The 23354-nt window shown below is 35.9% G+C and overlaps 2 protein-coding genes and 1 pseudogene across 2 annotated transcripts; all 3 read right to left on the bottom strand.

Annotated features, from left to right (window-relative positions):
* Window positions 1-649: 649 nt before the first annotated feature.
* On the bottom strand, window positions 650-2331 carry LOC128191607 (putative nuclease HARBI1; annotated as a pseudogene).
* A 13624-nt stretch (window positions 2332-15955) lies between these two features.
* On the bottom strand, window positions 15956-17999 carry LOC128191600 (uncharacterized). Its single transcript, XM_052863754.1, has 3 exons — window positions 17930-17999; window positions 17474-17538; window positions 15956-17292 (listed from the first exon to the last, which is right to left on the bottom strand). Exons 1-3 carry the CDS (start codon window positions 17997-17999, stop codon window positions 16078-16080), a joined length of 1350 nt encoding a protein of 449 aa, XP_052719714.1. The 3' UTR covers window positions 15956-16077.
* Window positions 18000-19405: 1406 nt separating this feature from the next.
* Window positions 19406-21537, bottom strand: LOC128159342 (uncharacterized). Its single transcript, XM_052822404.1, has 3 exons — window positions 21015-21537; window positions 20753-20856; window positions 19406-20561 (listed from the first exon to the last, which is right to left on the bottom strand). The coding sequence occupies exons 1-3, from the start codon at window positions 21229-21231 to the stop codon at window positions 19995-19997; spliced, it is 888 nt and encodes a 295-aa protein (XP_052678364.1). The 5' UTR covers window positions 21232-21537; the 3' UTR covers window positions 19406-19994.
* Window positions 21538-23354: the final 1817 nt, after the last annotated feature.

The following is a 23354-nucleotide window of genomic DNA, read 5'->3' as shown; positions in this document are numbered from 1 at the left end:
ATGTAATGAAGGAAAGCACAAAGAAATAGAACTATAGAATCATGAATTGGTAATGCTAAAATATGAACAAAACATTATTAAATAATCAGTAATTAGCAGTGTTAAGTTTTACGTCATTTTTAAATGTGATCTGGATTTGAAGCAAACCGATTTTTTTTTTTGGGGGGGGGGGGGGGGTGGCAATAACATGATGACAAATATTATCATCTTCAATGAACAATTTTTCATGTTCTTTATTTTTTAAATTTTCTTTACAGAATGTGTGATCTGCATGGAGGCTACCACTGATTGTGTCTTTTGTGATTGTGGCCATTTAGTAACATGTATGGAATGTGGGAAGAGAGTAACAATTTTCCCTGTGAGTCGAGCGGAGATAAGACAAAGAATGAAGGTTTTTCATATAAAACTTGTGGAAGTTCAAATTTGTTTTTTGCTTTCAAAAACAGTTATATAAAACAGAAGTTATTGTTTTATGCTCTGGGGTAGAGAGTACAGTGTATATATATATATATATATATATATATATATATATATATATATATATATATATATATATATATATATATATATATATATATATATATATATATATAATATGCTAATTATGTTAAATTTTGATTTGTTTTATGAGCTATGTATGCCCAAAACCCTCAAATATGTTGTATTCAATTAGTGGGTGTTCATCAAGAACTGTTTTGAATGAATATTTTGTCATTAATTTAGCACATACACATGTATTATCTTTTTATTTATTGAATGGTAGATAACCATGTCTTCATTTATTGTGAAAAGTTGAAAACTGAATAAACCATGTAAAATTTTCTATTTGTTTTATTAATAATTAAACTTCAACACAAACAGGATCATCAGAGTCTACATGTACATATATATGCATATCATTGGGGAAGTCAGTTTAACAAATAAATGTGTGACTGTCTTGTGTATGGTACATGTATCTAATGTCCACTGAGTCTTCTGCAAAGTATGTTGCGCTTAATAATGCCCTCTGTCTCATTTTCCTGAACAGACAGTTGAGATATTTGCGGTTGATCAACTTCTGGTGGTTCCATATAGTCATCGATATCTTTATTTTGAATAAGACAGATATTGTGCAAAATACAAGTGCACATGATAATTTTAACTGCTGTTTGAATACTGAGTACATCGAGATGATGTAAGCGTCGAAATCTGCCTTTTAGAAGTCCAAACGCTCTTTCAATGACTACCCTATTGGCAGAAAGCATGTAATTGAAATGTTTCTGATCTTGCGACAGATGTCCATTATCACGGTAAGGCGTCATTAGCCATCGTCTTAAGGGGTATGCTCCGTCTGCAATGATGTGGTTTCCGTTACAGACCTCTAAGCCATAGTTCCACAAATCAGAATTCCTCAAGACGCGGGCATCGTGACAGCTTCCTGCATATCCACAGACACAGTTCAAAAACTTCATATCAGAGTCACAGACTGCTTGTAGCTGTAATGAATAATAGCCTTTCCTATTAATATAAGACGGGGGATTTTCAGTGGGTGCTTTTATAGAAATATGAGTTCCATCAAGTGCCCCAATAACTCCCGGGAATCCGTTTCGTTGATGAAACTTGTCAATGGTTTGTTCAAGTACTTCAGCATGTGGCCAGTTAATAAACTTTGACTTCAAATTATTAAAAATAGTGTCAATAATCCGGTTTCTGCACACAACAACCGATGATTCAGCTATTCCAAATCTGTCCGCTATTCTTATTATACTGTCTGATCCACCAAGGTACCACAACGTGACATATAGCTGTTTTTCAACAGATATTGGTTCCCTGCCTCCTTGTCCCTCAACAACAAGTTCGTGACAATCCTGTTAAAAGCCTTTTATTGTATCGAAAGTATGTCGAGATAACCTAAAATCCTCTTAAAGTCGGAATCTGAATACTTTGAGACCACATCCTCACATTAGTTTTTATTCTACTTTTGGGTTCTCTGGAGTAGCTAAAATATTAAAGGGAAATTAAATTCAAAATAAATCAGAAAAAATATTTTTATATGATGTTAAATAAAATAGCACATAAAACTTTAATTCTAAACTGTAGCACGATACAACGATTTTTAAAGTAATTATGGAATACGTAAATATTATCTTTATCTCTAAAAGGTGGTTATTTAGCACATTATTTCTTATAAATTACATTGTTACTATTTAATTTCTCTACTTCTATATTTCATTTTGTTTGCATTGTGTCTACTATCATGGCAGTTGCGATTGCATTATCATCGTCGTCGTTTTCATCATCGTTAAGCAACTCCTGGGCCAACTGTATGCACGTCCATTTAAGCGTCGACATACTGTTTTATCTACTTCCTGTTCTGATGCATTTGTTTGGACGTCTGTTCATAACGTGTGCAGAACATTTTCAGAACAGTGAAACGAACGCACCCACTAAGAGGCCAAGTAGTTACTTAATCTATCAATAAAACCTCCATGTGTATCCTTAAATGTTAATGCATCCACTTGTCCGATAAAACTTGATTTATGTCCGAGGGTTCCAATAAACAACTTGCAATTAAGCACCATTCTCAATTTTTTTTCCAAGTATGATGGATGCACGATTAAAGGATTGATAACGGACATCATAGGACAAAGCCTATTTGCCTCAAATTATTATCACCAATACCAGAATACGATTGATATATAACTTATGCAGTGCAATGTTACACTTTGCCAGATTAGACAAATTTTTTGGTACAAAAAACAGATACACAAACTAGAGACGAGCTCGTTGCAAGCAACGATTAGGTTTTCCGTCGTAGCTGCGTCATACTTGTGACGTATTACAAAAAAATTATAGCTGACCATAGTACAATATAAGATGTAAAAACACTGAGAAACAAAGTATTTTATTACCTAATCAAACGGATTTTGTTGTTTTATTACCAATAAAATATGTGTGTCTATTTTGAACTGCCGGTCAATAGACTGCGATCTATTAGACCGCCGGTCCGCCGGTCAATAGACTGCAATCTATTGGACCGGCAACTTATTTCAGAACGCGGGTATGTTAATGTTACATCCTTTCGATAGTTCTCAGGGAATGTATATTCCTTTACATAGACGTTGTTTTTAGTACTTGGTGAAACCAAATTCAATGTGATCAAAATGGAGTATCAAATAATCAACAGCTTTAAAGCCTCAAATAAGGTAAAAGACTATTTAAAATCTAATGGGTTTAAGCCCCCCTTCTTTTGTTTAAACTACTATTAAATTGAGATGTTGTAATGCATGCAACAGGTTCTGTGCATGTAAAAGATGAAAAAAATATCTTAGTATATTGCATAATGGCACGAAAACCATCTGCAATATGCAAATTGTAAACCCCGAAAACTGAAAAAGGAATTAGGTAATAAAACAATTATTTAACGCTTGAACAGTCAAAAGACCAGAATTTTATTCCCTTGGTGCAGGGAACAGCTCAGTGTGATCTATTGCCCTCGGCCGTTGGCCTCGGGCAATAGATCATACTGAGCTGTTCCCTGCACCTCGGGAAAAATATTATGGTCTATTGACTGCTCAAGCATTAAATAATTGTATATTATTATAACATTTATATAGCGCTAAATATAATAAAATTACTCTAAAGCCCTTTACATAACAAGTTAAAACTACACAATGAGCATACACAAAAAAAATTGAGTTATTATAGGCATATAAATCTATAAACAGAAGTTTACATATAGAAAATAGGCTAAACAGTTTTCAAAATATTCATAAAACATTTTTAGCACAGATTAAAGACTGATGATCTATTTAAACTGATAAAAGGGTCAATTATAAAACGCTAATTTAAAAAGATGTGTCTTGAGTGACTTTTTAAAACTGGTCAGATTTTCTTCGAGTCTTAAAGCTGCGGGAAGACTGTTCCAGAGATCAGCTGCACTGACATCGAAACGCCGATTTCCATAAAATTTGGTACGTGCCTTGGGCTTAACCAGAAATCTCGAGTTCTCTGATCGAAGTGATCTTGATGGAAAATATACATCAATAAGGTTCTGAATGTATGCCGGTGACTTCTCTTGCAAAGCCTTGAAAACAGTCAAAACTAGTTTGTATTGAATTCGAAATTCCACTGGCAACCAATGAAGAGCAACCAGCACCGGTGTGATATGATCATGCTTCTTGGTTCTTGTTATTATTCTGGCAGCTGTATTTTGAATTCTCTGTAGCTTTGACAAGGAGCTGGAGCCCAACCCATACAGCAATGCGTTTCCGTAATCAAGCCTTGATGTGACAAGGGAGCACACTAACGTTTTGCAAGCAATTTCCGAAATGAGTTTACGAATTCGATCAATATTTCGAAGTTGGTAGAAACACTGTTTAGAAATAGAACTAATCTGGTCATCTAAAGTCAGCGTCCGGTCAAAGAGTACCCAAAGGTTTCTAACACAGGAAGTTGCATCAATAATCTGACCGTCAAAATTTATTTTGCAGTTTTCAAATGCGCCAAGTCTGTTTTTAGGAGAAAATATAATAAGTTCTGTTTTGTCTTGATTTAATTTAAGCATATTGGTCTTCATCCAATCACTGATATCTGAAAGACATGCCTGAAGTCTACGTGTTATTTTGTCCCATGCCAGGATATCCGCATATATACTAAGAGATTCATTGGCGCTTGCGTTCGATAAAAATGCGTGTAAAACGTTTGCCAATGGTCTTTTTACCTTCGTACCGGGCATAACCATAGTCCCACTCTGTGAATAAAATGCGGCGAATCAAGCTAGAGACAACGTGTTAAGATTTGTATTTGCTTATAAACATGTAGTATCATCGTGCAAAATGCACTGTTCAATTATACTTTTTTTTTACTTTACTTGTAAAATTCAACATCTGTTTCGTATAATTTTTTCTCACAGTTTATTTCTTACAATGTTACTTTTTTATTTAGTGATTGGCACTTTTCAGACTCTATATGTGATTTCAAAGAGACAGAGTGTCTTGTCTCAAGGACTGTTTATCTCTTAAAACAACATTGTGTAATTATCAGATTTTCATTTCTTGGACATCAAAGACTCATTGAGTTTATTTAATTATTTTATATCTGTGAACCTTTCACTCAGCTTACTTATATCATTACCCGTCAATTTATACTCATTGTTAAGATTCTTATAAATAGTTATGTACAATTGTCAATGCGCAGTCTGGAATACGGCGGCCAGCCCCGGCCACGTCCGACTCTCCCAGAGTCTTGATTCCGGAGGCCACTACTGGCCATATCCGACTTGTTTGTAACATGTCTGTCTGTTAAATTGTTATAATGTTGCCATCGTTGAGTTTCGTCCAATTAATGTACATGTGGAATCCTGCATCAATTGCCTGTTTACTTCTCTGGAACTCTATACTGGTGGACCTTCGGGAATACGGCAACCCTACCCTTCGTTTTAGCTTACAGCCCACAGCGCGCCACAACCTTATACCTTATACACTTTACGCCAACATTCCCTCACCCGGTTCCTACTGCACACGACTGATGCAGATCCAGACGAATTCTCTAGCACCGTAAAATCTACGCGGTCACAGAAATATTATAAAATAATAAAAATTTTACAGGGGGTTTTGAAGAATAATTTTGTATTTCGAGGAGGGGGAACATGCGCGGATCAGAAAAATGTTCCGGGGTGGGGGTTGAAAAGTCAGACGGTTTTTTGTTTGCCAAGGGATGTCCGAGGCATATTTGGTAATTTTATAATGAACACGTAATTGAAAGAAATTTCGCTGGGGGGGGGGGGGGGGGGGTCTGGAACCCTTCCCCTTCTAGATCCGCGCACGGAGAAGACCGGTGCCGGTAATTTTACTGTAATTTTAACCATTTTTATTTAATTATTCATGTTCTTAATTATCAGAAAACCAATATTATCTTTCAAAGCAGTTAAAACTTAAAACTTAAGATACAAACCATTTAGTCTCGGTGAGTATTGCGTCCGCGTACGAAAGAAATGGCAATTTTCAAGAAATTCGGATGGACGATCTGTGTCCTAGGTCGTCCATCCGATTCTTTTTCAGACTAAAAGCTACAGACCTGCAGTTAGAGATTGTCAAACTTTTATTGATTATGTCAATTTGTTTGTCTCAAAGAATCATTTTTAAATCAATAAAGTTTTACCTTAAAAAAAGAAAGAAATCGGGCACAATTTTCAATGTTAGCATTTTACAATTTTATGGTCTAATAAAATTTCAAGAAACAACTCTTCATTGCTTTATCCGAAATATTGCATGAAAAAAAAATTACATCGCATTTTTTAAATTACAAAAGGATATTCAAAATGAACTTGGATTAACCGCTAACAAACAGGCATAAAGAGAGACTGAGAACCAGACTGAGAACCAAGTTCTTCTCTTCTTTTTTTACATCAAAAGAAATTCAAAAATAAATCAAAATATATTTTTTCTTTGTATGCGTTAATGAAAACGTAGATCAGCAAGGGGTTCTTTGTCGTGCACGCACCTACTTAACGGATTGTTACACAGGTCTACAACGATGACAAATATCGAAAAGGCAATATTGTGGGTGATGGATGAATATGTAGTTTGTTTTTGAAGTTTATTTTTGATACATGTAATTATATTTATCTGGATCGGTTATGTTTGTTGGTTTGTTTTGTTTATTAAAGAAGGGAATAAAGAAATGAGTAATTTTCAGACACGTAGCATCGTTTTTGAAAGTGTGTGGGGGGGGGGGGGCAAACTCATCCAACAAATCTTGACAAGCAAAAAAAGAAAAAAAGATTTTTTTTGAATTTTTCAAAATTGTCAAAATTTCACCCATAATTTCATGATTTTCATACCATTTTTTTTTTCATGCTACCAAAATGGGGGGGGGGGGCAACTCCATGATAATTCAATTTTTGTATGTAAATTTTAAAAAAATAGTTGCTGCGTAAAAAAGTGGGGAGAGGACATCTTTATGTCATATAACATGTGAAACTGATTTCATTCCACCCACAAGCTTGAAATAATTTTAATGAAAACAATATAAATAGACGTCATAAATCCCATATCAAACGACATATTACCACTTGATTCTGCGCGTCTTTTTAATGAATTTATAAACAGCGGCAAATTCTAAAATGTATTTTTAAAGGTAATGTTAGCTGCAAGTGTGTAGACCTTGTATGAAAAATTTCGGACGGTAGTCAATTTTTCCGGGATACAGACCGAGCGTGTACATGTACTAATCCTTCTTCACAATGTAATGTTTGTATATATCTTCTCTACACTGTAAACACAGTTTATTGAGAATAAAGTTCATTGTCATTGGTACATATATGCAGCTAAGGTAACTAAGAATGCTTCCAATAAAATACTAAGTTGAGTAATGCAAGCTTTTAAGAAAGCAATACTTATATTTGTTTAGAATATAACACCCCCATTACTTCGTCTTACGTTCGCTATTTGTAGAACAAGCAGAACCAGTATCAGTCCGACCGGCCTCACCATATACATTGTTGAAATTTAATTGTCCTAGCATTGCATTGCTCTGCATGTACACAATTTCTTTTAAAAATTAAACACTTAAAGTGTTCATCTATATGGCTACACATAACGTACACACGTGATTCAAAATAACGCAGACGGAAAACGGTAAATAATTCAGTCATTAGGTCTACATTTTATAGAACTTGTAAAAAAACACATTGCGGGTCTGAATGTTTGTTGATATGTCAATCTATCAATATACAGTTTGTTAATTATTTTCGATTGCTAAGGCTACAGCGTATTTGATGAACATTGAACAACATTTTTTCCATGCCACTTTTTTCCATGGAAGATAGCGAGTACAAGTATAAAGCATTTATAAAATTTATTTGATTACCTCTTTAGAATTGTGTATGGAATAAATAATTTATAAGTTGCTGCTGAAGGTTGTTTGGTATTTTCGTTTGTAGATGTTTTGCAAGTAAAAAACGTGAAACGCGGGGCAAGTCATAATTAATATCCCTAATAATCGTAACTTAAAACTAGCGGCTTAGGATTCAAATATTATCGTATACAAATATTACATTCACTTTTTAAAATCATCATCACGATTATAATTATACTATGTCCATCGCAAATCAGAATTTTTTTTTTTTTTGCTTTAAAAGAAATGTTCTATCGGGAGCAATCCCGCGTTCGCGTACATTTGTCATGTCAGTAATACACATTGTGCTTTATAAGACGGCCGTGTATACGTATTGTAGAAAATTTGAGTTTAATTACCATGTATTGGAACCATTTTATTAACACATCTCCCAGTACTGAAACAATTCAAAGTAACACAGTGGGGCGTTAAACGTGAACGTCCAGCTCTACAAGCACATGCACTGTCGTCTAGGCGACGGCCATGAATACAGCTAGCGACTCTCCTATCGATCGGTTACCTGAGTCTCGTAATGCATCTAAATATAGACAGGGGCACAGTTATGAAACAAACAACAAAAATAAGGTCAGAGAGGTTCATCTTTATGAAATGAAAATGTACATATGAATAAAAACATTTGGGAATTTTATGTGGAATTATTTTTGCGCGCTACATGTATCAGTTAGTGCATTACAAGAAGTCCTTTCATAACCCCATAAACGTGCGCACCCCCACAAAAATGGACCGAACTGACAACAATTGTTTCTGCAAATACTGACTATAAATTACGAAAACATTAAATTGAATACTATGGAAGGATTCAAAATTAATTTCTTTACAACTTTGCTTCAATAATGCATTAGAAATTTTTATTACTTTTTAAGTTATTGACAAGAAACTTTGGACGCCTCTAACTCCCTAATTATAGGGGCCAGCCCCTTTTTCGGTATACCGAATGAAAGGTCTTGGTAAGACCAAGAACTTTTAAAATACATGTTATAACAAATTTTTATCAGGTAGAAAACTAACACGGAAAATACGCGAATTTTTTTGAATTTTTTTCTTACCTTTGTTTCAACATCTATACCATCCCTTTTATTTGCATTTAAATAATAAATGAAATATATCTCGCACAAATTCAATGTATTAGCTTCCAAACCAGCCCATCTTTGAGACTCTGCCAGTCATCGTTATAGCTAAACCCCCCTGGACAAAAGAAGTCATTAAATTTTACTAAATGGGGAATAACTCAAAACCGGATATGGATTTTCCTCAACTAAAATATGCAACGACAACATCACGCGGCATGTTATCAGTCCTGAAAATTTCAAAACAATCGGTGAACAAACGAGCGAGATATTAAGGATCAAAGTTGGCGTCTAGAAGAAAAAAAAAATAATAAGAAATTTGAAAATTTTTCAGAATAATAGTAAGGTTTTCCGCTGAGAGCGGAAAACCTTAACAAAGTTGTAATCCTGCAGATACTGAGGATACGAGCAAGGAGACAATGATGATGATACTGCTGAAGATGTTGGAAATATATACAGACGAAAGTTTCAATAGATGATGTGGGTCTTCAAGCGCCAATAATAAGAGAAGACTCCGAATCAGACCGAATACACGTTTTATGAAAATGGCTCCAATACAGCACGAGGACAAAGACAATAATAATCTTTCAGAACAGGAAAGCTTTTTAGATGACCATCGGTCATTGTTAGCTCGTACATAATAATAGTCGTAACATTACATAATGGCGCTAACTATTTTCGCCTTCTTTCTTTTTGCATACTTTTATCCCTATATCTATTAGGGTCTTCCGTTTTCAACGGAAGACCCTCTTGTTATTCTATTGTTTTTTTAGGGTCTTCCGTTTCCAACGGAAGACCCTCTTGTTATTCTATTGTTTCTTTTTAGGGTCTTCCGTTTCCAACGGAAGACCCTTTTGTTTTTCTACGGTTTCTTTTTTTTCTTATTCTTATTCTTATTATTCTTTTTATTTTTTTTCCAACTCAAAAATTTCAAAAACGCTTGCATCGATTGTTTTGAAATTTACAGCTTTAATGTGTATCTAAAAGATCTCTACGATATGAAAAAATTATTTGATGACGTCATCAAATTCGTCAGAAATTGACGTTTTTCAAGTTTTAAAAAGTGATTTTGTCCGGAGCTTTTCTCATTTTTGATTTAAGATAAAGCTATGAGATTTACAGAATAGGTAGAACTACCGTTTTACTTATGACATAAGGCTGGAAACCTAATTCGGACACTTCCGGTCGAAACCGGAAGCAAAACTAATTTTTTTGTTTTTTCATGTTTTTCAATTTTAAAAATTTCACATACCTATCTTACAGTAATTTTCATGCTGAGTTCAAAACTGAAATCCGTTTTTAAATCGGACGTTGCATTACAGAGATATCGGGGTTTAAAAATTGATTTTTCCGGAAATTTTGATTTCGCTCCTTGGTTTAAAAAAAGCGTAATGTTCAAAGTAAAATTAACTCGTACCAAAAATAATTGCTAAGTCGTACTTGAACACATTCGGATTTTTTTTTTGTTAAGTCGTTCTTGAAATCGGAAAGGTTTTTAGCTCACCTGAGCTGAAAGCTCAAGTGAGCTATTCTGATCACATTTTGTCTGTCGTCCGTCTGTCTGTCTGTCCGTCCGTCTGTCTGTCTGTCCGTCTGTCCGTAAACTTTTCACATTTTCAACATCTTCTCAAGAACTACTGGGCCAATTTCAACTAAACTTGGCAAAAATCATCCTTAGGCAAAGGGGATTCAAAGTTGTGAAAATTAAGGGCTACACTCGTTTTCAAGGGGAGATAATTAGAAATTAATGAAAAATTTCAAAATTTTTTCAAAAATCTTCTCAAGAACCAGAAAGCCAGGAAAGCTGAATCTTGTGTGGAAGCATTTTCAGGTAGTGTAGATTCAAAGTTGTGAAATTCATGACCCCCGGGGGTAGGGTGGGGCCACAATGGGGGGTCGAAGTTTTACATAGGAATATATAGAGTAAATCTTTAAAAATCTTCTTCTCAGAAACTAATCAGCCAGGAAAGCTGAAACTCGTGTGGAAGCATCCTCAGGTAGTGTAGATTCAAAGTTGTGAAACTCATGACCCCCAGTGGTAGGGCGGGGCACAATGGGGGGTCGAAGTTTTACATAGGAATATATAGAGTAAATCTTTAAAATTCTTCTTCTCAGAAAATAATCAGCCAGGAAAGCTGAAACTTGTGTGGAAGCATCCTCAGGTAGTGTAGATTCAAAGTTGTGAAATTCATGACCCCTGGATGTAGGATGGGGCCACAATGGGGGGTTGAAGTTTTACATAGGAATATATAGAGTAAATCTCAGAAACTAATCAGCCAGGAAAGCTGAAACTCGTGTGGAAGCATCCTGAGGTAGTATAGATTCAAAGTTGTGAAAATCATGACCCCTGGGTGTAGGGTGGGGCACAATGGAGGGTCGAAGTTTTACATAGGAATATATAGAGTAAATCTTTGAAAATCTTCTTCTCAGAAACTAATCAGCCAGGAAAGCTGAAACTCGTGTGGAAGCATCCTCAGGCAGTGTAGATTCAAAGTTGTGAAATTCATGATCCCTGGGGGTAGGGTGGGGCACAATGGGGGGTCGACGTTGTACATAGGAATATATATATAGTGTAAATCTTTAAAAATCTTCTTCTCAGAAACTAAACAGCCAGGAAGCTGAAACTTGTGTGGAAGCATCCTCAGGTTGTGTAGATTCAAAGTTGTGAAAATCATGACCCCCAGGGGTAGGGTGAGGCCACATTGGGGGGGGGGGGGGTGTTAAAGATTTACAAAGGAATATATAGAGTAAATTTTTGAAAATCCTCTTCTCAAAAACTAATCAGCCAGGAAAGCTGAAACTTATGTGGAAGCATCCTCAGGTAGTGCAGATTCAAAGTTGTGAAAATCATGACCCCTGGGTGTAGGGTGGGGCACAATGGAGGGTCGAAGTTTTACATAGGAATATATAGAGTAAATCTTTAAAATTCTTCTTCTCAGAAAATAATCAGCCAGGAAAGCTGAAACTTGTGTGGAAGCATCCTCAGGCAGTGTAGATTCAAAGTTGTGAAAATCATGATCCCTGGGGGTAGGGTGAGGCCACATGGGGGGGGGGGTGTTTAAGTTTTACATAGAAATATAGAGTAAATCTTTGAAAATCTTCTTCTCAGAAACTAATCAGCCAGGAAAGCTGAAACTTGTGTGGAAGCATTCTCAGGTAGTGTAGAATCAAAGTTGTGATAATCATGACCCCCAGGGGTAGGGTGGGGCCACAATGGGGTGGTCGAAGTTTTACAAAGGAATATATAGAGTAAATCTTTAAAAATCCTCTTCTCAAAAACTAATCAGCCAGGAAAGCTGAAACTTATGTGGAAGCATCCTCAGGTAGTGCAGATTCAAAGTTGTGAAAATCATGATCCCTGGGGGTACGGTGGGGCACAATGGAGGGTCGAAGTTTTACATAGGAATATATAGAGTAAATCTTTAAAAATCTTCTTCTCAGAAACTAATCAGCCAGGAAAGCTTAAACTTGTGTGGAAGCATCCTCAGGCAGTGTAGATTCAAAGTTGTGAAAATCATGACCCCCAGGGGTAGGGTGGGGCCACAATGGGGGGTGAAAGTTTTACATAGGAATATATAGAGTAAATCTTTGAAAATCTTCTTCTCAGAAACTAATCAGCCAGGAAAGCTGAAACTCGTGTGGAAGCATCCTCAGGTAGTGTAGATTCAAAGTTGTGAAATTCATGATCCCTGGGGGTAGGGTGAGGCACAATGGGGGGTCGAAGTTGTACATAGGAATATATAGAGAAAATCTTTAAAAATCTTCTTCTCAGAAACTAAACAGCCAGGAAAGCTTAAACTTGTGTTGAAGTATCCTCAGGTAGTGTAGATTCAAAGTTGTGAAAACATGATCCCTTGGGGTAGGGTGAGGCCACATTGGGGGTGTTGGGTGTTAAAGTTTTACAAAGGAATATATAGAGTAAATCTTTTAAAGTCTTCTTCTCAGAAACTAATCAACCAGATGATTCTTTATAATTGTTAAGACTTTGGCTCCAGGACAATTCTTCGGCCTCACAAGAAGGTTCAGAGTTTGATGTAGCTTAATATCCCATATATAAACAATTGTAAAGGATCTTTTTGAGGACTGCAATACTCAACATGTGATATGACTATAAAATCATCCTGTTAGAAAAGGGACTAATGATTATAAACATAAGAATATCCAGGGGGGAAAATGGTTTTTATTTTTACAGGATCTACATGTATTATTGTACATTGTCCAGATTGTTTGTATTATGACTTCATTAAGCTGATTTTATCATACCCATTGTTCCTCAGGTGAGCGATGTGGCCCATGGGCCTCTTGTTGTTAAGTCGTACTTAAAATCATTCGTATTTTGTTAAGTCGTACCAGGAATAATTCGATTTTTTCATCTATTTGTTTGAGTTACTCTTGTTATTGGTTTAAGAGCTCTGCTTCTTACAGGAACTTCGAGCTTTACTTCCGACATTAACGGAAGACCCACTCGTTGCTTTGCAACGAGCTTTGCTCTAGTTATTATTATTTTTTTTCTTTTTCTTTATTTTTCTGACTTTTTTAAAGCTTAATATCTCAAAAAGTTTTCAACGGATATACATGAAACTTTCAGGGATTATTAGGCATTATTGTGCCTCAAAGATGTCAAATTTTTAACTGCGACGTCACTTTTGTTTTTACGTTACGTCAATTTTTAAATTTCAAAAAAGTGATTTTGTCCAGGGCGTTTTTCAAAAACGCTTCAAGATAGAGACTTGGGATTTTCTGTGTTGAAGCATTAATCGTTTTTATTTGGACATAAGGCTGGAATTAAGTTTCCGTCACTTCCGGTCCAAACCGGAAGTGTTTTAAAATTTTCGAATTTTCGAATTTTTCGTTTCAATTTCAATTAATTATGAGGTTTGTAGAGTTGGTCATGCTGAATACGAAACTGAAATCCGTTTGAAAATCAGACGATGCATTACAGAGATATCAAGGTTTAAAAATTGATTTTTCCGGAAATTTTGATTCCGCGTCCTTGGTTTAAAAAATAGCGTAATGTTCAAAGTAAAATTAACTCGCACCAAAAATAATTGCTAAGTCGTACCTGAACACATTCGGATTTTTTTTGTTCAGTCGTTCTGAAAATCAGAAAGGTTTTTGTTAAGTCGTACTTAAAATCAATCGTATTTTGTTAAGTCGTACCAGGAATATTCGATTTTTTTCACATTTTTATTTTAAGTTCTCTTGTTATTGGTTTAAGAGCTCTGCTTTTACAGGAACTTCCAGCTTTACTTCCGACATTAACGGAAGACCCACTCGTTGCTTTGCAACGAGCTTTGCTCTAGTTTTATTATTATTATTCTTCTTGTTTTTCCTTCTGACTTCTTTTTTGCTTTATATCTCAAAAACTATTCAACCGATTTGCAAGAAATTTTCAGGGATTATGTTAAATACGTGTCCCTTGATGCTTTTAAACTTTCAGTCATTAAGTCACTTCCGTTTTCTAGTTACGTCATTTTAAATATTTTCAAAAAGTGATTTTGTCCAGGACTTTTCTCGTAAACGGTTGTTTATAAAGACTTGAAATTTTCTGTGATTGTAAATCTGCGGATTTACTTATGGCATTTTTTAAAAAAAAATTATTTTGTCACTTCCGGTAGAAACCGGAAGTGATTTTAATTTTTGAAAAATTGAATTTTTTGATCGAATCAAAAACGAATATGTGTTTTGTAGAGCTTTTTAAGCTGAATCTAACACTGAAAACCGTTTAAAAATTGGACGATGCATTACAGAGATATTTGGCTTTAAAAATTGATTTTTCCGGAAATTTTGATTCCGCGTTTTTGGTTATGATAGTAGTATCAAGTTCTTGGTTTAATTAACTTGTACCTAAAAATTATTTGCTAAGTCATACTGTAACACATTCGGATTTTTTTTGTTAAGTCGTTCTTGAAATCGGAAAGGTTTTTGTTAAGTCGTACTAAAAATCATTCGTATTTTGTTAAGTCGTACCAGGATTAATTCGATTTTTTTCATCTTTTTATTTAAGTTACTCTTGTTATTGGTTTAAGAGCACTGCTTCTTACAGGAACTTCCAGCTTTACTTCCGATATTAACGGAAGACCCACTCGTTGCTTTGCAACGAGCTTTGCTCTAGTAATATTATTACACTTTCTGTGATCGATCCAAATTAGGTTTGCAAAAGGTGGTAATATCACCTACTAAATGACAAGATCAATTTGAACAAACATACTCAATTAACATAACTTTTAATTGTCACTAAGACACAACATAGTCCTTTAAAAAGGCTGGTGGCTTCCTTGTTCTTTGAGGGCGACTTGAAGCCTGCTCTTTTGTTCTCTTCGTCATCCTCTGCACAGGCGTTCTTACCCTATCCTCAGTGTTTAATACCCTCCCGCATTCAGATCATGTTTAAGTTTTGGGCATAAAACCTTTGCAAGGATTTAAATCTGAATGTAGGATGATATTATGCATCGCATCCTTTGCATTTTTCCTTTAAAATAAATCATTTCATAGTATATATGTACACTACATGCAAATAGATGCATACCATATGCCAATTTTATGTAGACAGTTTTACAAAGATAATCCTTATAAAATTCCTCACTCCATCCTCTGTATACATATCTACAAACCAGGCATGGATGTCTAAAGAATGAATTAAACGTCACATGTACTTCCGCTTGGGTATTAACCAATGAGGCTCTTACCCTATCCTCAGTGTTTAATACCCTCCCGCATTCAGATCATGTTTAAAATTTGGGCATAAAACCTTTGCAGTTCATCAATCATACATGCCCCTTCAGTTCAGTAGCCTAAAGAAAATAAAAACCTTCTCTCAATACTCAAAAGAAAACAAACATTTTTATGAACATAAAAATTTTAATGTTTATCACCACATCAACATAGATGAAATATAATAAATCATCTAATAAAATATAATATGTATATGATAAAATAAAACATATAATTTCCCAATGTTCATTTATGTTTCAAATATGCTCTTTAAATAAACATAATCTTAGTTTCATATATGATTATGTCCTTCAAATATGGTCATAAAGGAAGACAAATAACATCCTCTATCAGCATTAATCACACTCACATACATTATCATTAAATGTTCCATTCTTCACTGAAAGGCTTTACTCAAAGAATCATAATCTGCCTTTCCTTTATACTGAGATTCAATCCCATTTCCCTGAAATACAGATTCTCCTAACTTTGTAGCAACAACACCTGAATCGATCATTGTATGCATTCTACTATAATACTCTGCGCTTGACTTGCCAAACCAACCAATGTGTCTCATCACCTGATCTACATTTTCAGCAGATCCTGACAAAGCCATTGTAATTGCACAACCAGCTCTGAAACTATGAGGTGTTTCGCCCTCGTAAATACCTAAAGTTGAAAGATAATATAACAGTCTTTCATAAACTACAGAGTAACTAACATTTTTATCTAAAACCCTTCCATTCTCTGACACAATTCTAAACAAATATCCCTTTGAAAGATCCACCTTCAATTTTTTGGCTAATATAAAATAATCTAACAAACCCTTGACCTGACATACCACTATGTCTTCACACCTTTTTATTACAAAAGAATTGTTCTTTCCCTTTCCACCCCTCAATGTTTTACCAAATGTATGCTGGAATACCAAACCAGAACCATCCTCTAGAATATTGACCTCCTGAGAAACTACATTGGACAAATCACCAGCCCTGTCACCTGCAAAGAACTGAACTTTTATCCATGCTTGATCTCGAATCAAAACAAATTTTTCTTTGAGAGTCAAATCACATCTATCTAATTCTCTATTTATAAATAAAGCTATTGCCTTAGCTTTTGATAAGAAAATTGGTTTTGCTTGTTTTGGTAATACGTTTGCTTTTGCTTGTTCCTCCCTAATTAACTTGAGGTATTCTTTCACCATTGGTGAAGCTGCCGGGTTTCCCTTTGAAAGCAATACATCCCATATCTTTCCACGCCCAAATTCATAAAAAATGTTATTCAACTGGTGAATTAAATTTTCTACTGTTCCTGAAGCAAGTCTCTTAGGACAACCACAATCAAAATCACCTTTCAAACCTAACTTTTCACAATCTTTTTTATGGATTGTAGTCTTCCCCTTTAGATCTTTCCGAACTAAAAACCTCCGGATATCATTTGGAGTGCATGACAATAGAGTTGGAGACCCAGGGGATGCTTTCAAAAATCCAAGAAAAGATTCTACAAGACTGTTTCTTTTTTTACACTTTAAAGAAGTAACAATTTTCCCGTCCAGTTCCAAAAGCCTCCTATCTATTATGTCCCAGTCAATCTCAATTTGTCCTGGATTATCCTGCAATAAAAACCAGATGTAGAAATAACTTCAAATAAGTCACACAAATAAAACCCTAAAAGCAAACAACGGCCACCTCAAACCTTAATTATCCAACACAAAACCGTTCTTAGATGGAATCTTAACTATTTCTTTTTCACCGTTTACACCAATACAAAATGACCCTATAGAATTAGCTAACAACTTTGGCCACCATATAGGTAAGGGTTCCATCATAGGAACTATTATCGTACACATGACCTTTTGCTGCTCGAGTAAACAAATAATAGGAAAGATCAATCCAAAGGGAGGAAAACATAGGGGTTGATTTCCTTTCTAATATCTTGACAAAAGACATTAATACCTGCTGATAGAGGAGTTGCACAAGGTGTAAAATGTTTAAAAGGCATACCCTCTTTTGAACTCATTGTATTTGAATCTAGTGCCATTAAATCTATTGAATGTGGACCATATGCTGTCTCCACCAACAACCATGCCTTTTGGCTAAGCATAGTGTCTGCTGCACTTAGAATTCTAGAAGGTTTATATGCCTCATTCAACTTTGAGGACACAAATGTTAACCGTAAATCAATATTTTTTGCAACAATAAACTGAAAAACATCTTTTATGATATCGTTAAGCTCTTTACATCTCTTACCCTGGCTACTCCAAGAACCAATCACAGCCATGCTGTCTGTGTATACATCCACTCGTGAATCTTGCACCATACTACTAAGAGATAACAAAGACCTCAAGATTGCATCTGCCTCCTTAACATGTATTGGCCTTGTATCATTTTCTGACCAATAATCTCCTAATGCTAAGTCTTTCTTCCCCAATCTTACACACGCACCATATATAAATCCAGAAAAATCAGTATACATTGATATTGTTTTGTGAAATTCCAATCTCCATTTAGAACAATCCTGCCACTTATCTACAAATCTTCAATGTTTAATTTCCTCTTTTAGGGATCCAGAAATTTTTACAGACCTACTATTTTTCAAACCTTGAGAAATTCCAGCATTTATTTCCCTACAGAACAACTTACATCCTGGGATTACCAGACTCATAGAAATACACTTTCCAGTAAATCTTTGCAATGTCTTGACATCTACTTCCTTTCTTTCTAGAATTGATTCTCGAAGATCTATGAATTTTATCATCTGGTAATATGTAAGCTTCCCTAACTGAATCAACTAAAAAACCCAAATACCTCTTACAACTTGAAGGATTTAAAGAACACTTACTCAATGCTAAGGTATAATCCAACCTTGTCAACAGTTCAACTAAACCATATACCAACCTCCTAGCCTCCTCATGAACTTTCACATCATCTACAGAATCAGATCCCCTAGTAGCAACAAACATATCATCTATGTTCAGAGAGTTACGCACAGAGAATGTCCTAAGATAAGAGGTAACACACATACCTATGGATTGGTAAATAAAGGCTGAAGCCTTCCAACCAAATGGTAACGTTAAATACACCATGAAAAATCCTCCAAACTGAATACCAAAAAATTCCTGAGACTCTTCATCAATTTTTATGTGACTGTAACCCGATTTCTCATCACACGTGATCAACAAAGCATTTTTATCTACCAAACGATGAATATCTTTCAGTGTTTCTAACCGAAAAGGCAGATCCTTAATCCATAAATTAATATAACGTTCATCATGACAAAGACGTGGCTTACTTGGTTCTACAGTAACAGGCATAACCACTCTTGGGGGTTGACACTCACCCACTCTACCTAAAAGTTTTATAGCTTCACACTGAATCTTATCCATTAATTCCTTGACAATAAAATCAGAGTACTGTTTGCAAATGCTAGAGTTGGGTGCATAATATTTGGGAGGCACATTCGAATTGTAATATTTTCCCTTAAAATTTCCTTGAAAGAAATCAAAGACATTGACACCATTCTTTATCCATTTTAAAACATCGTTGTTTTTTGATGAAATCTTATCCATAATACACTCCCATTCCGGTACAAATGAATGAATCTGACCAGAAATGAATTTACTTGGATCCCTTATTGGTAAAGTGTTAATATCAAAATGTAAATCGCCATTAATTACTTCCTCTGCCCGAGGGGAATGGGTTGCAGGCGAAGCAATTCTCCCTTCAAGTGTAATCCATGCTGGTTGGTCACTAATATTCATATTCATGGGATTGAAACCACTATTTAACTCCCAAGATGGAACCTCCATGAAGGATAAAACTTCTGGAGCAAACTTCATTTTCTGTAAAATTATAATTATTTGATATAATGTAAATTTCCAACAATGCAACCAGCATTAATTTCACCTGAAGAAAGAATTCTTTCGCCTGCAATCCACGTGACGAATCACTAGGGCGTCAGTGACCCTCGGATTACAAGACAAAAGAGTTTATTCTTATAGTACAACTACATCTGCAAACATGACAGTTTATATCAAACAAAACTTCACTAATAGAAAAAATATTTAAACAAATAGCTTTACAATTTGTAAAATATCATTTATACACATCTATATCTGAGAAAAATATCATACATGTTGCTGTATCAAGAACAAAAATATGAACATTATGATCTCATCTACTTATTTCCTTTAGCCAACTTCATTTTCTCACAATCTTTTATCAAATGCATATTGCTGTTGCAAAAAAGGCAAGGACCCTTAGGACGATAAGGCCTATAGCCTTGTCTACCCCCTCGATAACCTTGGTTTCCATATCAATTATACCCCCCCCCCCCCATATTGAACATATTGGGATACATGCCGGGCATCATAGGATACAAAGAAGGTTGACAAGGATATAAACCATTCAACGGGGACTCTGGTCGCTTTTGTGTTTCAACATATTCATTCTTACTCTCAGCTTTGGTTTCAGGTTTATCTTTCAAACACTTAGAAATTGCTTTCGAAATTGCATCTGCTACTTTCCCACCTAACACAGACAAACACAGATTAGAAATTTGAAGTTTTGACTGATATCTGTTGGCTTGCCTGTACAACTCTTCAAACATGTCAGCCTCCTCATGGTTTAATTTCCTAGCCGCTTTAGCCAGTTCATCAAGAGTCAGCAGGATTAAAGCATTGCTTGGATCATCCTGTAGGCACAGTGTCCCCACCTTCTCTTTAAGCTCCTGGACCATCTCCCCCTTTGACGTTTTCTCCAAAGACAAAACCCTCTCCTCCAAGGTTGTATCAACATCATGCTTCCTTTTTTTTGAAGGTCCTGCAGTTTCTAAAGGTACTGGTGTACTGCTTCCCCCTGTGGATGCACTTGTGCTAGGGTTCTAAAAATATGACGTTATAACACTCTTTTAAAATATCATACCGCATATTTGCTTTATATGTAAAGGCAAAATTAGGTATTCATATATAATTTCAAAATTCCAGATGTATATCATGTATACATATGTACCGGTAATTATCTGCGTGTATGAATTGTTTCATGTGCATTAGCATATACATATATAAAACATACCGTTGAATCATCTAATGCCTGGCCTCTTGGTTGCCCCACTTCATTTGCAAAAATTATCAAGCAATGCAATAACCATCTTGCCTCGTTAACATCAATATCTCTTCCTGTTTTAATAAAATGAAAGTTTATATCACAACAATTTTTTTCTAAAGATACCCCTATTAATCACAACATTTGCATTTCATAGGTTAATAACTCTTGAAAAGATTTAAAGCTTTAATTTCCAACCATCACATAACCATTTAAGAAACTTAACCCCTACCAGCTAGTTCCAACAGCTCAATCATGTTTTCCCCTGTCAATGAGTTGACTATATTCTCTATCTCATCCAACTCTAAGACGTCTGTCTTTTTTTCCTTAGACATGCGCGCAAACTCTTTCAGACCCTCTGGTCTCCCTCCTCTGACCTTCTTAATGACAGGTAAGAGCTTCAACCCCTTCAATGAATGTCTCTTCCGTAAGACAGTAAGCTGCACCATCTATAACCAATGTATACAAAAATAAAATATGACGCATGTACGCATCAAGCGGGATAACTCTAATATAACTTAATAACTCAGTTATCTCGGTTTTTTGATAGATATATGATACTAACATGTGTTCAAATATAGTCCCGTAAATTCTTTTTACGAACTTAATGATGGACAAACAAGTTCAAACTTCAATTTATTTATCATGCATCATCTGGTCTAGCTAACAAAATCATAAACCGCACGTGCAGCTTGCCGCCTCGAGAATCTGCAAACGTGTCTCAAAGCTATTCTTTATATATATACTACCCCTTTCACTAAAAGGTTATAAGTCATGCAATAGCTTTACACATATTTTTTCGGTAAACCACCTAGGTTCATTACAATAACTTATTTATTTATTTTTTTTAACAATTACGGCTCACCTAGGCCGAATATTCATACCACTCAGGTATGGCGAAAATTTTGACCACCCAGGTCAAAAACGGCCACATAGGCCTAAAAGAACCAACTAGGGTCTGCACCCGGGCAATAAAATTTAAAAATTGTAATTACCTTTCCTATACTTCGCTCTGAGTACAGCTCCGTAGCATGCACGTCTGCTCGAGGGCATGGATGTCTAAAGAATGAATTATACGTCACATGTACTTCCGCTTGGGTATTAACCAATGAGGCTCTGTGGAGTTTCTTGTTCTGCCTCTATGGCACACGGCGGAGTAGAGAGTAGTTCTGGAATAGGAGGGGATCCAGAGTGGTAGGTGTCGCAGTGTGGGTTGTCAAAGATATTGGACTTGGGCATACGAGGTTTGTGAGTCGCATCTTCCTCCTGATGATCATCTTCATGAACGAAATGTTGCCAGTGTTTGGGTGGTAAGGTCGGTAAGTCCGTTGGAACGCAGAAACACTGATTGGTCTTGACCTTGTACGAGTGTGATCCGAGTTGTTGACCGGCAAATTTTTTTTAAATAACCACTCGTCATTTTTTGACACTACTATGTATCTGGGACGGGTATTCGTCTTGTCTCTGTCGGAATACAAATAGACAAGATCTCCAATAGACGGTACATGAGGGGGACGTGGTCCTTTCGAGTTGGCCTTCGAGAGTGCACTACTGATGTGGTTCGAATCTCGCTGGGCTTGTTTTTGAACGATAATGTCCTTGTCACACATGGGGAGCTGTTCATGAGTGAACTGGTTCTTTTGTGTGTACATTTCTCGTGCTGATAGTCCACCATCTCTGATACGAGAGTTCAGTCGTGCTACGGCTGTAGACCGACTAAGTTGTGAGACTGGGCCTCTTCCAGGTTCTTGTCTCAGTATTTCCTCCTCGAGTTCTGCAATGGCTTTTTCTGCAACTGGATTTTTATTGACATTCTTCACTCGGCCGATTTCCAGGTTGATGTGATAGCGATATAAGATAGCATCCTCACGTAGGGCAAGAAACCCAGGGGTAGGATCGACACGTATAACTGCTCTTGGTACATCGAGTGGGTGTAGGTCCATGCACAAAAGGAGAAGCGCTTCACATAAGATTTGTGCTTTTTCATTGTCTATGAGGCGAGCCGCTGTATAAGCAGTTATAGTGTCCCGTATGACTGGAATTAACTGACGGTTTTGTTTCATCAAATCTGCAGCAAAGTTAATTCCAATGACATCTGGAGGAGGGTCGGATGATTGTTCTGTGTAGGTCATTGGAAACTTTTTCAGCGAGACGCACGCGTGACATGAGTCGCATACACGAACAATCGACTGTGATAAATCCAAAGCGAAGAAATTTCGCCTAGCATCATCTGATGTTTAGTTGGGTGATCCAAACGTATGTGAAGTGCAGTTACCAGGCTGTAGTGGGTCGGACCTGCGTGCAACGAGTAAGCCATCCTTTGCTATGATCGCTACATTCAGGTAACGTTTAACGTCTCGGATATCATTTTCTTTGACGGTCTGGTACCTTGTTTGAGATGCGCGTGTGTCCGTCTAAGATCTAGGCAATCGGCTTAGATATTGATCCATGCAGATCTAGTAGTAAAAGGTAAAGTTAATATGTCGTCAATATTGCTAGTATTGTTGGCTTGGGGTTTTACGACACATACCACCGAGTCTTCCACTTGAATGATGAAGTTACAAATCTGGCT

The sequence above is a fragment of the Crassostrea angulata genome, chromosome 1 (genome assembly GCF_025612915.1).
Source record: "Crassostrea angulata isolate pt1a10 chromosome 1, ASM2561291v2, whole genome shotgun sequence".
Taxonomy (NCBI): Eukaryota; Metazoa; Mollusca; class Bivalvia; order Ostreida; family Ostreidae; genus Magallana; species Magallana angulata.
Note: the sequence above shows the minus strand (reverse complement) of the source record. Positions and strands in the feature narration are given on the sequence as shown.

What these genes read in the sequence shown, in the direction of transcription:
- LOC128191600 (XM_052863754.1), bottom strand. Translation starts at nt 17,999, where the DNA reads ATGGTGCAAGATTCACGAGTGGATGTATACACAGACAGCATGGCTGTG. An exon ending in TGGTTCTTGGAGTAGCCAGG is followed by an intron (nt 17,539 to 17,929) that starts GTAAGAGATGTA and finishes TTACTCGAGCAG; the next exon opens with CAAAAGGTCATGTGTACGAT. An exon ending in CCTATATGGTGGCCAAAGTT is followed by an intron (nt 17,293 to 17,473) that starts GTTAGCTAATTC and finishes TTTTTATTGCAG; the next exon opens with GATAATCCAGGACAAATTGA.
- LOC128159342 (XM_052822404.1), bottom strand. Translation starts at nt 21,231, where the DNA reads ATGGTGCAGCTTACTGTCTTACGGAAGAGACATTCATTGAAGGGGTTG. An exon ending in TGAGCTGTTGGAACTAGCTG is followed by an intron (nt 20,857 to 21,014) that starts GTAGGGGTTAAG and finishes TTATTAAAACAG; the next exon opens with GAAGAGATATTGATGTTAAC. An exon ending in AGGCATTAGATGATTCAACG is followed by an intron (nt 20,562 to 20,752) that starts GTATGTTTTATA and finishes TCATATTTTTAG; the next exon opens with AACCCTAGCACAAGTGCATC.